A 17460-nucleotide genomic window follows, 5' to 3' on the forward strand; every position below is an offset into this window, starting at 1 on the left:
GGAGACTTTTGTAAATTGCTACAAGAAACAGGCTTTTCTGACTGCGTTTCCTCCTCGCTACAGATCATTCTGATGCCGATTGAGGTGGCGATCGAGGATATGCAGAAGAAAATGCAGGAACTGGCCTTCGCCACCCATCAGGACCCTGCAGACCCGAAGATGCTCCAGATGGTGCTTCAGGGCAGTGTTGGCACCACTGTTAATCAGGTAACCTTTAGATAAAATGTTTTGCTTTCTGCTTGTCCAGTGTGTCGGTTTGTTTGTGGATGTGAACCTGTACTGTTGTCACACAGGGTCCGCTGGAGGTGGCTCAGGTCTTCCTGTCTGAAATTCCCGAGGACCCCAAACTCTTCCGCCATCACAATAAACTGCGCCTCTGCTTCAAAGACTTCACTAAAAGGTGGCGTGACTTTCCTGCACACTTCCCAGCACACAAGCTCGCTCATTTTTTGGCAGAGTTGGAAACGTTTAGGTAGTGATTCGTTTGAGTCTTAATGTCAATGCAACCACATCAACCTTCGTATGTGATTTTTAACAAGTCATATTGAAATAGTTTTAGCGGTTGAAATTATTCACCAGCAAAAGTATTTTGAATGAGAGTACAATGTTTAATTAAATAAATGAGATTACTGCCAACTGGTGACAGTGTTTCACTTTTTTTTTTTTTTTTGTTGTTGCAAGTATTACTTAACTTTCTTTTTCCTGCTAAAGATGCATATTAAAAGAGTAGCTCACTTTTAAAAAAAAAAAAACTTCTGCTGATAATTTATTCACCCCCATGTCATCCAAGATTCCATGTCTTTCTTTCTTCAGTCGAAAAGAAATGAAGGTTTTTGATGAAAACATTCCAGGATTTTTCTCCATATAATGGACTTCAATGGGAACCAAACGGTTCAAGGTCCAAATGAGAGTTTCAGTGCAAACTGTTCAAAGGGCTTTAAACGACACCAGATGATGAATAAGGGTCTTATCTAGGACCTTTCGAGTCATGACTCAAAAAGATTTGTTCATTTTGATGAACGAGTTTGAACAGGAGAGTCACAAACGTGCATCACAGAACAGAGCAAGGCGAGCATTTGAGCTTATAAAACTTAATTTTTTTTTTTTTTTTTTTAAATGAGTGATCGTTTCGCTTGATAAGACCCTTATTCATCGTCTGGTGTCGTTTAAAGCCCTTTGAACAGTTTGCACTGAAACTTTCGTTTGGACCTTGAACCGTTTGGTTCCCATTGAATATTTACGTCAAAAACCTTAATTTCTTTTCGACTGAAGAAAGAATGACATGGACATCTTGGATGACATGGGGGTGAGTAAATTATCAGCAAAAGTTTTTTTAAAGTGAACTACTCCTTTAAAGAGAATTATTTTGAGATTTGTCAAAGCGTTTGAAGATGATTCTAAAGCAAATCGCTTTTCAGTGTATCAAGTCCAAGTGAATCAGTCTGTTTTTAGAAATTTTGCTTTTGAGTCAAGTAAAAAAGCAGTGAATCAAAAATGTATTTGCTTTGGCCTTGGTTTGGATGTTTATGGTCCTAAACATGGTCTATTTCCATATAAAGCTGACAATTACTTGAGCCACATATCAGCATGGTATCTGAACTAATACTGTATGAAGTGATTCAGTTTTTGATATGAATACTAAAATAAAATGTTCTTTATTTCAGTTCATTAAAATGGACAGCTTGGTTTTTTTAACCTACTAACTTGCAGTATTCTTGACTCAGGTGTGAGGATGCTCTGAGGAAGAACAAGTCTCTGATCGGTTCAGATCAGAAGGAATACCATCGAGAGATGGAGCGGAACTACACTAAACTGAGAGAAGCTCTGTTTCCCCTTATCAACCGGAAAATTCCTCAACTCTATAGACCGCTGCCTCTGCCGACCACACCAACACAGAGGTAACGCCACACACTCCTCGCTCACACAAACACCAGCCCATTACGCATGGACACTTTGTCACGTTTTACGGTTTTATCTGAAATTGATGAAAGCACAATACTAGAACAGGTCATCGCAGCCTGGTTACTTGTCAACTAAACCCATCAATGCCTATATCATGAATAAATAATTATGTTATTAATAATAGTAATACAGTAAAACAACATTGTGTAATAAATGAAAATAAAAAATTAAAGCAGTTGTCGGTTTACATTTTAAGACAATTAAATAATATACAGTTGCATCTACAGAAATAAATATCAAGTAAAAATATGTAATGACAATAATAATATGAACATGAATAATAATAGTATTAACAATAATGAAATTAAAATAACAGTAAACATTCTAAATATATTAATAATCTTACGCTCAATCCCGAGTGTACCCCTTGGCCCTTAAAACAGAGTTACAAGGGCCAAGGGGTTGAAATATTCCCCTACGAAATGGAACAACCCTTTATGAACTCGATACGTCATCAGTCGCCGGCGATGGATCTGCTGTTACAGAGTTGTTACAGGATTTCTCCATGACAGCGACTGACACTGGCTCTTAACTTTGAGGAAACATGATGATTATAACATTCCTTCCTCGAAATGTATGTCTTTTCTGATCGTAAAGGTAATTTATTATACCATTTCTTAATTTAAATTACTATAGTATTTTTATAATGTTACGTTCACACCGGTCGCGAATAGCGCATCAAATTCGCGTCTACCGCGTCTAGTTTGACCCTTGACCACTTTGTGTTAATTCGCGCGTCAAGAGTGAAACTGACGCAGGTTAAATAAAAAGTTTGAAGCGAAATTTACGCGCGTCTTGCACATCAAAATCGAAACCCGTTGACGGCCATCATTTTTTATGTTGATCGAGCATTCATCGAGAGAGTCACCGCTCAGTATTTGCTCTGGAGAGCTAGAACAGCGGCGTGGGGATCATCGTCGCCGTATATTTGTGTCCACCGGACCCTTCGGATGCGAACTGTTTGGCGAGTTTCACCATTTGCTCGCTCAGGAGCTGCGCTGGATAATGACCGCTGTCAGCCGTACTTCCGCCTGTCAGGCGCCCAGTTTGATGACCTGTTGTCCCGCATCGGAGCGAGGATCACCCTCGCCCTCATCCACCTAATCTAGCTGTCATTTATTTTCGTTTTGATGATAAATAGAGCCAGCCTTCAAAAGTTATAACCTCTCCTGTGATTTTTTTTTTGAATTTTTTTTTTTTTTTTTTTTTTCCTCTCTCTCACGTCCAGACACGAACTTATGCACATGTATGTTGGTTGTCTTTACATCATAATACTATTTCATATAATCTAGATATGGAATGAATAACATTCAATACAAAATGAACATGTCTTGAATATAGAAATAATGTTTTAAGTGATAAAACATTTGCTTTGTTGTGCATAATCCCACCATGCATTTAGTCATTTTACAAAATAATTTATTGAAGCATCCAGACACTTCACCACGTGAGCAAGCAGCTAGGCTCCTGATTGGTTAACGCGCCGCGAATTGACGCCAAAGTTCGGATTTTTCAACTCGGGCGGCAGACACAAATTCGGGTGAAACGCGTGAATGCACAAATGGCACTTACAAAATCATTCGCGCGTAACGCGCTAGACGCTCAATTTGCACCATTCACGCAAACTTGACGCGCGAATGAAGCGTATTCGCGTCTTCCGCACCGCACTCTACGCCTAATTCGCGCCGCAGGAATTTTTACGCGTCACGCGTCTTTGCATTGACTTAAATCATTCGCGCCTGACGCACTATTCGCGTCCGGTGTGAACGCACCATGAGAGTAAAAAAGTGCGTGGTGGAATCATCTGGTGCTAAATTTAAATGTTTAACCGTTTGCGAAGCCATCTCGCCGGTGTTTTGCCATGCATTCTGTGAACTTTCTCGTAGCCCTCCGTTTGGAGTGTGCCTCTGAAAAATCTCCGTTTCGAGGACTATGTAGCCTTACACTTTCGCCCTACCCCTCGATCTCATCAAGAATCTAGACACCCTACCCCTAGACGTGAACGCGCAAAACGGAGGGGCCAAGGGGGGAATTGGGATAGGCACCGTGTCCTAACTATACGCGACGCGATAAAATTCCAGCGACAGCAAGTTTGTCTGTCCACACTAGACGCGACGCGACTGTGAGACGCCACACGTCAATCAAAAATCACAGCCATTCAGAACGGCGTGTGGGCGGAGTCTCACTGTGAAAGCACACTCGCATTGGAAATGGGTAAGGACAATCAAATCAAGAAATAACATTATTAAAAATCTAAACATTAACAAAACATACTCATTTACTAATTTTGTTATAAAGTACAGTCGTATGTTTGCATAGAATTAATTTTGAACGCTATATAATATGCTTTCAAAATTTGAGGTAAATTATCCATTATCGCTTGTGTCACAGTGACCTATTTTTAACTAAAAATAAATAATGTGTGCTCAAAACCAGTGTAATTTCTTCGTTCTGTCAGCCGCGACGTCGCAGAAATTGGAACCGTTTCTAAATTAGAAACTTCGCGTGTCGCCGTCGCGTGATAAAAGGTACCTTTTATCGCATGTCCCGGCGTCACGTCGCGTGTAGTTAGGACACGGTGTTAGCCTAAGTGTCTGTTCACCTTTTGTTGAGGCAACATACTAATATACAGTTCTACATTCAATAAATTAATATTAACGTGTATAATAAGTTAAAGTCTTTTGTTTTTCCCCATCCAAACCACATTTTCCTGTGGTGAATGTCAGAGCCATGACCACCATGAGTCACCAGAGGGGATTTGTTCAAATCATAGATCTGTTCTTGCTCATCTTTACAGGAATTCTCTCAGTCGCTCCAGTTTTCGGCGGGTGGAGTGCTGAGGTGTGGCGGAGCCGAGCGCGGGTGGATGTAAAGCCAGACGTGATCTGCCGTTCCATCATTTAACCCCCCCACCACCACTAACACACTGCACATTCCTCTCTCAGGCACAAGCCCTCCTGAGCCAGCCTCTCTCTCTCTCTCTCTCTCTCTCTCTCGCTTCAGTCTGTTTACTCTGAGAGGTTATCTGCTATAAACAGAGTCATTATGATCTTTATGGGCACTGCAGCATAACTGCTCAAACTAGTCATCAGTAGAGAAAAATGAGCTTCTTGCTCAACTGCGGAGGTAATTTTAGGTTCTAACCAGCACACGGCATTCAGATGCTCCCCTGCACTTCCTCCTTTTGTTTGTTTGTCTCCTTTCTCGTCTCGTGAGCTTGGCTGAGTGTGAGAAAGAGGGCAGCAATACGAGCCACAGTCCTTCCAGGCATTTGTGAGTGTGTGTGCGTAGCGCTGTCTGATTTATCTGCTTGTACTCCGCTTGGATTAAAGTGTTTGTGAAAGCTCCATGTCACGTCTTTTCCAAGACCAACGGCTGACAGGCTAAGTTCAATCTATCACATCCTTTGCGTAAACTGTTTTTAAGACTAAATCTGCTGTTGGCTCAAGCACTGATGTTGGTGAGCAAAGAAAAGATGGATTTGTTGCAAGACTGTCGGGTGTATAGTGGAGAATCCCTTGATCATTCTTTAGTGCGTCCCTTTAGGTAACAGAAGAAGAGGAGGCAAGCGTAAGCCATTAATATAGTCATTTACTATGGAAAAAGTTCCACACCGCACTAACGTTCTGCACTGACTGCTGTGAATTTTGACTGCACCGAATCCCCCTTTCAGACACGAAGGCGTTTTAATGTTCATGTTATTGTAAATGCACATTCATGTAATGTATACTATCCACGTTATGCACAAGTATGTTAACTGGAAAAAAAGGAGAATTATTTAGATGTTACCATTTTTGTGATGATACCAGATGAAATGGTTTTTGAATGTAGCTATTATCCTGAATTAGCGATACTTTCACCTTCCTGCCATAGTTGGACTGCTGTAATATCCGTCTTGCACTATTCTAATGTTTGTATGACCTCTACTGCCTGTCTCGACACTATACTGTGCAAACTGCTGGTTGAAATACTGCATTTTTAATTTCTAAAATGTTTTTTTTTATTTATTTGTATTCTTGTCCTTTTTTTCTTTTCCAATTTTACTTTTTATATTAAAAGAAATTTCTCCTAATTTTTCGTTGCGGCTTTTTATTTTGTATTAAAGGGATACCCCAGAGTTAAACAGTTGAGCTTCACCGTTTTCGAATCCATTCAGCCGATTTTCTTATATTTAGAAGAATATCAGTAACCAGACAGTTTCTGGTCTCATTGACTTCCATAGTAGAAAAAAAAAAATACTATGGAAGTCAATGAGACCAGAAACTGTCTGGTTACTGATATACTTCTAAATATCAAAAAAAAAATCGGCTGAATGGATTCAAAAATGGTAAAAGTCAACTCTTTAACTCTGGGGGAGTGGTAAAACGAGCCTATTTCCTAAAAAAAAAAGAAGTGGAGTATCCCTTTAAACGCACACTTGCACACATATAGACGGGTCAATAATAAATGTGTATTATATTTACATAAATATAAATCATATTATTTACTATATATTTTCTATATAGTAAATATATTTGAATTATTAAATGTTATTTTAAAATATTAATTCATATATTTGTTGATGCTTGGAGGTTCGAAGCCTTTTAGTTTTACATTCAGCTCCAATCTCGTCACAGCTTGATTGTCTGCTGCTCAAAACGACCTCCATATGTTCGACATGTAACAGACAAAGAAAAAACGCGCCTGTCCATCTGCGACCTAATAACAAATTAATATTGTTAATGCGGCTTTACACCCCATACGGACGATGAATGAGCTCGTCATTGCCTTATGTCCGTCTCAAATATGACGTAAGGTTATTATGACGTCATATCAGTAGCGTTATTTAATTACATATTTAAATGGAGCGATTCGGTGTAACCGCCTTAAAATGTATTCAATGGTGATGAATGGTTTTCAATATGTTGCCGGAAGTATATTGTTTTTAATCATGTTGTTTCCAATAGTATACCGAAACAATTTGCACAATATTGCGAGGTTTTTAGAAGTGAAAAATAATTAGAGAGCAAATATTTAAGGACGTGTGTGCATGCGTTGGCTCTTTAAGAGCGAGGGAGGGGTTCGCTCCATGGTTTGGCTGCGGTGTTTTTGTCTCTGTCAGTGAGACTGCTGCTGGCCTTATCGACTGAGGGGACTGGAAGGGGGTAGGTGACAATACACGCATTCTGTCTGCTCAATCTTGTGCTTTTTATGAGAAAAGAAAATCATGCAATTATACAGTATACGGGTACATTGCCATTTTCAATTTGCTTTCATGGTTGAGATGCTTCAGTGTTTGTGCTGCTCGATTTTACTTTGAGTTTCAAAGTAACGGTACCATGATGGGGATTCACATTCACCATTTAAAACTGGCTATTATATATTATTTATGTTGCGCTCATTAAAAAAAAAGCAACGATTGTTATTATTGGTTGATTTCCATTATTATAGGCATATGGAAATTAAACATTGCCTCTTTCGTGGGAATTAAGCGCGCACAATGCCTTTAATAGTGTGATCCTTAGAGTTCAGGTACACGCGTTATTCAATTCATTATGAATATGGTACTGATTGAAGTGTTTAAGAAAGCATTTGTTTTTAATAAAAAGCGTTCGTTTGCGGGCGCGCGCTCTTTTTGTTAGTCAAAACTGGACATTAAACACCTTTAATGTGTTTTATCTGAACATTGCTCTTGTATAATCGTATTATTTATATGGGCTCTGGACGGAGATGATGGTTAAACGATTGCTGATGGCGGTTTGGGGTAAATTCTTCATTAAATAAAAGCCCCGTGACTGCTGTGACTCTGGGGAGAGGGTGGGACTGGAGTTTTTCATGACTTCCAGATGTTCATCACTTTGGCTTTGAATTCATGGGCCTTGATTTGCTTGGTTTAACACGTGCGTTTTAATGTTTGCACAGTTCTTATTTAAATTAGAGTACTGATGATCGTGGAACGCCTCTTGGAATGTAGAACTTATGAATGTAGAAGGGAATGACACCTTTTCAATTTAGCTTAAGTGTCGAATTTATCACGAAAGATAATGTTTTAGTTGTAGTTTCGTAGTTTGCTAAGTTGCCCAATTTCTTTCATTCGTATTTGTAAGTTAACATTGCGCTTTTTAGTGTTGTTGGCTATTGTTTCAGCCACGCGACTTTTTGTTTTTGTTTTGGGGGTTACTTTCATCCTTTCTCGTCAGTCCAGTATGTTTAACTAACACCTCGTTTAGGTTGTGAAGTGGTTACAACAACACGCGCTCTTATAGTCGTGTCGTAGTGCGCAGAGTTCATGAGACGCGCGCGTCGTGAAGTCGTGGAATTCCTCGCGCAGGAATGCGCGGTTATAAACCCCATTTGCACGGTGGACCACATGCTGGGCGTCTAAATATTGTTTGCAAGACTAATGAAATTAAGCCACAGGACTACGCGAATGTGTCTCGAGCGCTTTTAATTTCCATTAATTGTTGATTTTTCTCAGCATGTCACTCAATTGTTGACAATGACATCCTCCCAGGACACCGCGCCTCCCCATAGGAAAGAAAAATCACAAATGGGGTCTCATTGGTTTCTCTTTGACAGTATTGCTACTTTTTTTTTGAGGTAAAGATACAGTAATCTCAGACAAGTACCCACTAAGTAACTCGCACATGTCAACTGTGCTCAGATTTGCCAAGACACCCGTCTTTGCTCTCCACACGTTCATTTTATAGCCACTATATAGCAGCAATTGTCTTGTTGAAATGTCTAATTGAAGTTTTCCTGAGGTAGGCCTATTTTAGGAAATTCTTCCGATACTTTGAAGCAAAACCAACTCAGTTATTTCTATACCTGGATGTTTGCGAAAGCAGCCTTTTGTATCTAAAAATGATCCTCAGCAATTTTATGGCTTGTCACGTTGACTTTAACTTCCACTCAGCAAGCGTTATTCTGCTTGATAGGTGTGTAAATCTGTCTGTCACTTTATGTGACGTTAAATTCATTGTAGACAATGGCAACCATAATCAAGCATGCAAACAGTCACCATCACTCTGTTTGCTGAATGTTTATTTTTTTGTTTAAATAAAGGCACATTAATCAACAGAAACATAACTATAAATGAGCTAGAGCTAACCCATGGCAAATTTGTATATTTTGTCCCTGTTCTGAAATTAGAATAAAATTTATAAAATTTATCACAAATATCTCATTCAGACCAATACCAAAATCAGTAGGCCTACAATCCACATCCACCAAACGAATGATGCGGCACAAACCATAGCTGTATCAAGCCTTACAGAATGTCTAATTATGCTAATATTATTTAAATTAAACCTGCTTGTTGGCATAGGAAATGAATAATCATACTATATTTTTGTGAATGGAGGATTAATTTTATATATATATATATATATATATATATATATATATATATATATTAGGACTGTCAAACGATCGTATCCAAAATAAAAGTTCGTGTTTACATAATATATGTGGGTGCACTGTGTATAATTATTTTGTGTGTGTGTATATATATATATATATATATATATATATACACATGCATGTATATTTAAGAAAAAAATATTATTTCTATACAAAATGTTTATTTTTAATAAAATATAATATATCAATACAGTATATGAAAAATATTTCTTAAATATATACAAGCATCTGTATGTATTTATATATATAAAATAATTATACACAGTGCACCCACATATATTATGTAAACACAAACTCTTTCTTTCTTCTTTCAACAATCCATTTCATTCAGATGAATGTCACAATACGGAAGAAAGGATCTGTCACTACTTCCGTTACATCGTGACTTTAAACTTAATTTTACAAATTGCAATTTTTTTTAATCACTAGAATATTGCAGTGTTTATTAAAAAAAAAAATCCGAGCACATCATTATTTTTTATTAAATTAAATTAATTAAATGTTTTATTAATTAAAATTTGCCCTCGCAATCTTCAAAAATAACTTCCCCTCCACCTTGCAGCTCATCTCTTCTCTGATGATGTGTTTACTGGTGCGAGAGCGGGACAACCTGTCACTCACATGACATTGTAGCAATGGCAACCCGCCACAACCATCCAATGATGATGATGATGATAATGATGATGAAGTTCCGCCCTAATTTTTTTCTCTTTCAAGAAGATTTCATACAAATCAATGGGGAAGAAAAGACAATCGCAACTTCCATTGCATTGCATGCCAACTTCGATTTAGAACATGTTGTAATATGGTGGCTAGCACAAGCAATGTTGTGCAATGGATGCGTCTCATTTTTTTTGCCCACCAGAAAGTGAAGCATTCTCATCCAGAGAAGACATTAATCTGAAGGGGAGGATGGAAATTTTAGAACAGACTTGAGTCCCTAGAGTGAAGGTGTGTCTCAGTGTTTGTCTGCTGCATGTGTGGGACATGTGTCCTGGGGTGTGCGCTGCTGCTCGTCTAACCTAGAAAAGCTCAATGAACTCTTTAGCAAAGGTTCTGCACAAACTCCCGACACTTTCAAAGCACACTCGTCGTTTCATAGGAACGTTACATTCAGCTCTGTCAGGATGTATCCCACTGGAAAAGTTTTGGTTTCCACACGAGAGAGCTTGATCCTGGAAATGGCCGAGGTTGTGAATGTTCCCCGTGAAATCGGCTTCCTTACTCTTTGTTTACATTAGCGAGGAGAGTCTGACTAACCCCTAATATCTCCCGACCACAGTGATGAACATACTCAGGAGGACTTAGGAGTCACTTTTGTTTGTCTCTTTCTTCTTTTAAGCATTTATATTCCCCCTGCTTCTCCACAATCCGTAATTTGCCGTTAATTCTCATTTGCAGAGGTAAATTTGGATGTCTGTGGTGATTCCTGTTGCCCAGCTCCACCCCGCAGGCTGTTTCCTGTCAGAGGTCAGCACAATGTCCAATAGCGTCGCAGCGTTTGTTTGTTCTGCTCCTGCTCCGGCGGTAACGTGAGCGGGGAGAAGCCCCTCCCTGGACGTTGAGCTTTGGCTTCAGGCCGTGGTGTTTCTGTAGATGCTGTCGTTTTCTCCACGCCACTCCCTAATGTAAAAAACAGCCCTGTACTGTATGTGCAGGGCATGTGGACGCTTTCCAGCATTGGTCGTAATTCTTCATAAGGTTCTGGTTGGAGCATTGCTGCACCCCATGTATACATGGATAGCAGGTCCGTTACATAACACCTAACCCAGCGAAAGCTCCCCCAAAACGAGAGTGCAGTCATTCACAGAGTTCTGGGTGTTACTCTTCCATCAACAGGATCTGTTCGCACAACAACAGCTTTGGACCACCAGTGGAGAAGTATTCCTGACAGAACAGCTTAGTCTTACAAAGCCTCAGAAAATAACAAAAGTGCCTCCCAAATTCAAGATAAGATTACACTAAATCTTTTGTGACTGTGTCGCGATTAATGTGAAATGTGAAAATGAATGAAAAGGGAACAAAACGGTCAAGGTCCAAATGAGAGTTTCAGTGCAAACTGTTCAAAGGGCTTTAAACGATTTCAGACGATGAATAAGGGTCTTATCTAGAGAAACGAACGGTTATTTCAAAAATAAAAAACAAAGTTTGTTTTATAAGCTCAAATGGCCGCCTTGCTCTGTTCTGTGATGCGCATTCGTGACTCTCCTGTTTGAACTCGTTCATCAAAAGGAACAAATCTTTTTCCTAATCAACTCGTTCATTTCGTTCGTTGAATGAACCAAATGACACGAAATAAGATTCGTTCATGAACGAGTTCGAACAGTAGAGTCACAAACGCGCATCACAGAACAGAGCAAGTCAAGCATTTGAGCTTATAAAACTTAAACTTTGTTATTTATTTTTTTAAATGAGCGATTGTTTCGCTAGATAAGACCCTTATTCATCGTCTGGTGTCGTTTAAAGTCCTTTGAACAGTTTGCACTGAAACTGTCTTTTGGACCTTGAACCGTTTGGTTCCCATTGAAGTCCATTATATGGAGAAAAATTCTGGAATATTTTCATCAAAAACCTTAATTTCTTTTCGACTAAAGAAAGAAAGACATGGACATCTTGGATGACTTCAGGGTGAGTAAATTATCAGCAAAAGTTTTTTTTAAAAGTGAACTACTCCTTAAAATTCTGCTGTTAGTCGACAATTTTATACCTTAAAAATGTTATCCCATCTTTGATCACCAAATATCATTGATGTTGTTTCCTTGATAAAATTATGAATGTAACTCTACAACCGTGCCTCGTTTAGTTTACGTGATTCTATGAATATGCAAATGAGCCCCGCCTCCACTCACTCACACCAGCTCAGAGATCCACTCGTTGATGATTGCACGATGACTTGATTGGTTACAAGGTAGTTTGTGATGTCAGAAACACCTGTGGTTTTAAGGAGAAAATACTCAGCAATGGTGTTGACTTATGAATTTGCGCATGGTAGCATATAAAACACCACATATAAGACATATAAACAACTTTAAGTCAGTCAGAATACTATAGACTGTTACCGTTCATAAAAATTGTTCATACAAATGTAAATATGTGTGCCCATATAGATATCAGTGTCAGGGGGCAAATATTGCCTCTTAATGGAAAAGTAAACATAACCTTATCATCTTTTGATCTAGACGCTAATGTAATTATCATTATAGTACTTGTTCTTGGTGTAAACAGGTTTTAAGAGTTGCTGAAAGACTGGTTCAAAGACACGGCACAGTTCTCTCTATGTCTCTATGTTTTCTTCAGTAGTCAGAGGAATACAATCGTGATTGGGACGGACTCGAGACTGTTCTGATCTTGGGATTTTTCACTCCTTATCTCAGACTTTGTTAAGTTTTCCTTAAGCCTCATTTTGTCTTGCTGTGCTTTTTTTCCCCCGCATATGGTCAGCAAAGAGCACAAAACGTAAAGCCAATGGAATTTTAAATGACTCACACTGGCTTTCTTAGTCTCAAAGCTGCCTTTAAAGTATTTTTGCTCGAGACATTTCCATTTAAATATCACCCTTTGCTGTTTTAGCCTCTCCTGGTGTCCATACTGGACCTACTCCCTTTGTGTCTTCCTGCTCTCGTTCCTGCTAAATTTTCTGTACTTTGTTACTGTTGTAATCTTCTCTATTTTTCTCTCCCTCCCTAATTTTGTAAGTCCCTTCTCCTCGCCTGGAAGGAAGTGACCGACCAGTTTCTGGGTCTTTGGGGAACTGCAGCTCCTTTTCCTGTAACTCTTTCTGAACCTGAACTCGTGTGCTGTTCGTACACATATGCAACGGTTCTCAGAGACCGTGACCCTTATAACTACCCTTAAGTAGTTCAGCCCTCAGTATCATCCTCCTCTATCTAAAGGTTGAGTATGTGCTTGACATTGAATGGCTTCATGTGTGGTTGTAAGGGGACATTTGTATTGTTGGCCCTTGACGTAATTGTGCAGTTTTTAGGTGTCAGTCTTTTGAGCGTCACTACAAAGTTAGCCATTGTTGTATGTGCAGGATTAGCCTATTTAAAATAAATCACTATCCACAATTTTATTTAAAGTACACTAAAAATCACTTAACAGTATGTTTTGTGATATATGAACATGGTATACAGTGTGGTTTACTGTATGTACAGTACAGTCTGAGACCACTAGTAAAAATCTATTTAAATTTGTTCGTATTTATTTTTGCTATTGCTAATTACACTACCGTTCCATAAATGTGGTCAGTATTATTATTATAAATTTTATGAAAGAAATTAAAAACTTTTATTCAGCAAGGATGCATTAAATTGATAGTTCACTCTGAAATTCATTGTTGGTATGTTTTAGCTTACCTCAAGGGCATCCAAGATGTAGGTGTCTTTGTTTCCACAGTATTTTCAATTTTTATATTTTTAGGTCAAACCGTTCGTGTCTGTCAGTCATATAATGGAGGTCTATGGTCACCACCTCAAAGAGCATGCAAAGAGAAGTCCAAATTAAACATGATTTAATGACTCGTATGTAAGTACACGTTAATGGCCTAAGACACACGAAACAAGTGGTTTGTGAGAAAACGAACAGTATTTATATCGTTTTTACCTCTTTTGAGGGCTCTTTGTCTCTGTGGTAACAACGATATAAATACTGTTCGTTTTCTCACACAAACCGCTCATTTCATGTCTTAGGCCATCAATGTGTGCTTACATTTATGATTCATTAAATCATGTTTAATTTGGACTTCTCTGTGCATGCTCTTTGAGGTGGTGACCATAGACCTCCATTATATGACTGACAGACAAGAACGGTTTGACCTAAAAATATCAAAATTGAAAATACTGTGGAAACAAAGACACCTACATCTTGGATACCCTCGAGGTAAGATAAAACATATCAAAAATTAATTTCAAAGTGAACTATTCCTTTAAATTGATTAAAAGCGAGAGTAAAGACATTTATAATGTTACTAAAGATTCTGTATAAAATGCTGTTCTTTTGAACTTTATATTCATCAAAAAGTCCTGAAAATTTTTTCAACATTGATAATAATAGGAAATGTTTCTTGAGCATGAAAAATCCAGCTTTGCTTTTACAGAAATACGTATTTAGTGCATGTTTGTTTACAGTAAACTTAAACTACTATTACATTTTTGCTTTGACAATAATCTGCTGAGAGTCTTCTTTTAAAAAGAGACAAACCTTAGGTCAGCATGCATGCATTACAACCACTTAAATTTGGATATGTGTTTTCACGTCAATGCTCAAAAAGGGGGGTGCCAGTTAAAGAGTTAAATTTGTTTCATTACTTTACATAAACTTTGTTTATTTCCACTTTTTTGGAATAATACTAATAATGTAATAATGTACTATTTACGTCTAAACCAGTAGTAGAAAAAGAAACCGCGCACTAAACCAGTTTATGATTACAGTGAGATTCTCTCTTTGTTTCCCAGAAAGAAATGGGCTTTCTCAGCAGTGGGCAAATGAGAAGCATTACGTGTGTTTTAAGGGCAATCTCTCTCTTTTCCACATGCTCCTCCCAGCACTATATTAGAACCAGCTGTGGAGTTTGAGGCTGAATGAATGGCTCTTTGTGATTTCGCTGTCACTTCTGTATAAAGCTCTGTTTCTTTCCCCATGACAAAAGTGTTGGAACAATGTAACCTAATGTTCCTACTTTGACATTGTTACTCATATAAAAACATTTCAATTCACCACTAAAACTACAGAAATGCATTTCGGACATTGTTGAGCTTTAGAAGAACGTGCAAATGACACGTCAGAATGGTTTAGATGATGTCTAATGTATTTTTTCTATCCAGAAAGTTATTGAGCCCTGCTGTTGGGGAAGTCTTTGAGGTGGAGAAGTGTTTGTGAAGGTCCACGATGTTCTGGAATGTTTCTGGGTGCCGTCTGCAGTCTGGCAGGGGTGTGTCCGTGTGTTTGACTCGGTTGTACTCTGGACCAAAAAACTTTCCCAGCTTTCCCAGGCTCAGGACGGTATGCCAAGTAACATGTTGTTGTGGTTAAGGGGTATGAAGGGTGTGTTGTGGTGGTAGGCGATGATGATACAGAGCCAAGACGAATTAGTCTTTTTTGGATCAGGAGTCGTGAGGAGTGGCTCCTCTGGTGTTCGAGATGACATTGAGGGTCTGAAACGAAGGGTGCGACCCGAAATCACACAAGAATCTGCCATTAGTCACAGTTTGAGTTGTTCTTTAAATAAATCATCTTTTTTCTCCTTCAGGATTTTGGTGGCACCCATAAGAGAGTCGCAGGAATCGAAAGAGGAGAGCGAGGAGGTCGGGGAAGAGAGACCATCATTGCAGCACAGTGAGTTAGAGGTCCTGCATTCTTGCATTCATGTTTTTCCGTTGTGTGCAAGAGTAAGGGAAAGCAGGGAAAACATTTTGCCTGCTGTGACAAATGCTACAAGAGCCCCTTTCACACAGAGATTCCGGAAAATACATAATGTGATAATGTGACCCGGCATTTGTCCCGGGATTGTTTGATTTCGGTTCATTCACACTGCCAGTGATTTGCCGGGATCTGTGAGCGGCAACATTCTAATCTGAAAATGAAGCCTACCTGGAAGTGCGAAAAACTGCAATACATCTAAAATCCACTAGAGGGAGGTCCCAAAAGGGAGTAAATATCCATAGTCAGCAAGTTAAAGGTGCAATACCTAAGATCTAGATGCCGCTAGAGGGCGCTACATTCAAAACAACAACAACGGCTTTGCTTGATGACGCCGTGGAGGAACGCGGAATGATGGGAACTGTTGTTTTCAACTCCACCGTGGATAAATCAGTCAGACGGGAATCGAAAATTAGTTGTCATGGATGAGGTAAAGTTCGATTTCTATAAACGTTGCGTTTAATGACATGCTTGTATTTCATTAAACTGAAATAACCGTGCAAGAAAAGTCAGGTTTAAAAGTAAATTAGTTATCACAGATGTTACTGTACGAGTCACTGGACGAAGAGGGTTTGAAGGGGCAGGTCTCTCGCAAGGAGTTGACGTGGTTGGCCCTCCTTGGTAACTTTATAAAAATAAAAAATCAATTTAATGTCAGTTATCCCAACCTGCAAGAATTCATTTCCGGGAGGTATATTTCGATAACAAGATTGTGGGGGTGGGAGGGAAGGCTAACTTTCGCGTTCGCGAGGCACAAACGCAAAGTCTCTCCCTCTGTACAGTGCACGCGCAGCGCGCTGTATGTTATGCGCGCAGTATGTATGTCTCGCTCTAACATTATATCCCGGGAGATTTGAACTAATTTGCGGGCATCAGGGAAACGCTATCAATATGCGGGAGATCCGGGAGACTTGGGATGTCTGCAATGTACATTTGACACATCTTTTCATGTCGTGTAAGTATTCAACCACAGCTACAGTTTCACAAAATTAACGTTAAGGGGGTCGCACACCGGACGAGAAGCTGCAGCGCCGCGTTGCACCACATAATTATTCGAACACATTATTATCTATAAGTGTACACATACCGGCGGCGCCATTCGGCGTCTGTCCGCGGCGCCCAGCAACGTTTCAGGACCGTGTTCAAAACCCTGCTGCGCCACAGAGCGCCATTTACATAGTTTTATATAAAATTGTAATTATTTTTGCCTCAAACCGTTGCTAATGGATCCTGACTTTGCCCTATGCTGCAATATCTATGCATTTAGTTTTGCAGTCATTTACAGAAATCAGCTGCTTGAATGACAATTACTGATTATTATTAGATTTTTCACGTGAGATTCTCAATTCATTCTGTGAACGGATGATCTGAGGTAAAGTTTTCAGAATGCAGACTCAGCAACGATTGTATTTAATTGTACAGTACAATCATAACATAGAACAGACATAGAACAGACATTATCTTCATTTTCTGTCATTAAACATAACAATATTGCTGGCCATACACTGATGAGAAAGTGCGCGTCCGGTGTTCGATAACGTTACTGGAGTTGTCCTAAACGTGACGCGGCGCTTCTCGTCCGGTGTGCGACCCCCTTTACAGCCAACAGTTCACATTCCGAGAATAAATGAAAAGAATATATGTGCTCCATTCCATAACAAATGCGCGAAACAAGCT

General features: G+C 39.1%; 2 protein-coding genes across 7 annotated transcripts in view; both read left to right on the forward strand.

Moving 5' to 3' along the window:
- The window catches only part of dock6 (dedicator of cytokinesis 6), a 76165-nt gene extending 70131 nt beyond the window's left edge, over positions 1-6034 (forward strand). For all 4 annotated transcript variants that reach the window (XM_039685940.2, XM_039685942.2, XM_039685941.2 and 1 more), the window contains 4 exons: positions 64-207; positions 294-400; positions 1725-1898; positions 4760-6034. In XM_039685940.2, the coding sequence (XP_039541874.2) occupies positions 64-207; positions 294-400; positions 1725-1898; positions 4760-4802 (468 nt within the window). In that variant the 3' untranslated portion in view covers positions 4803-6034. The remainder of the gene's footprint in view (positions 1-63; positions 208-293; positions 401-1724; positions 1899-4759) is intronic.
- A 946-nt stretch (positions 6035-6980) lies between these two features.
- The window catches only part of kank2 (KN motif and ankyrin repeat domains 2), a 36482-nt gene continuing 26002 nt past the window's right edge, over positions 6981-17460 (forward strand). For 2 of the 3 annotated variants that reach the window (XM_039685966.2, XM_039685964.2), the window contains exons 1-2: positions 6981-7106; positions 15614-15699. The gene's annotated coding sequence lies outside the window, so the exon portion shown is untranslated. Of the gene's footprint in view, positions 7107-15410; positions 15531-15613; positions 15700-17460 lie in introns of those variants that run through there. The other variant, XM_039685965.2, reaches the window with a different exon arrangement.

The sequence above is a fragment of the Pimephales promelas genome, chromosome 3 (assembly GCF_988280905.1).
Source record: "Pimephales promelas chromosome 3, fPimPro1.hap1.1, whole genome shotgun sequence".
Taxonomy (NCBI): Eukaryota; Metazoa; Chordata; class Actinopteri; order Cypriniformes; family Leuciscidae; genus Pimephales; species Pimephales promelas.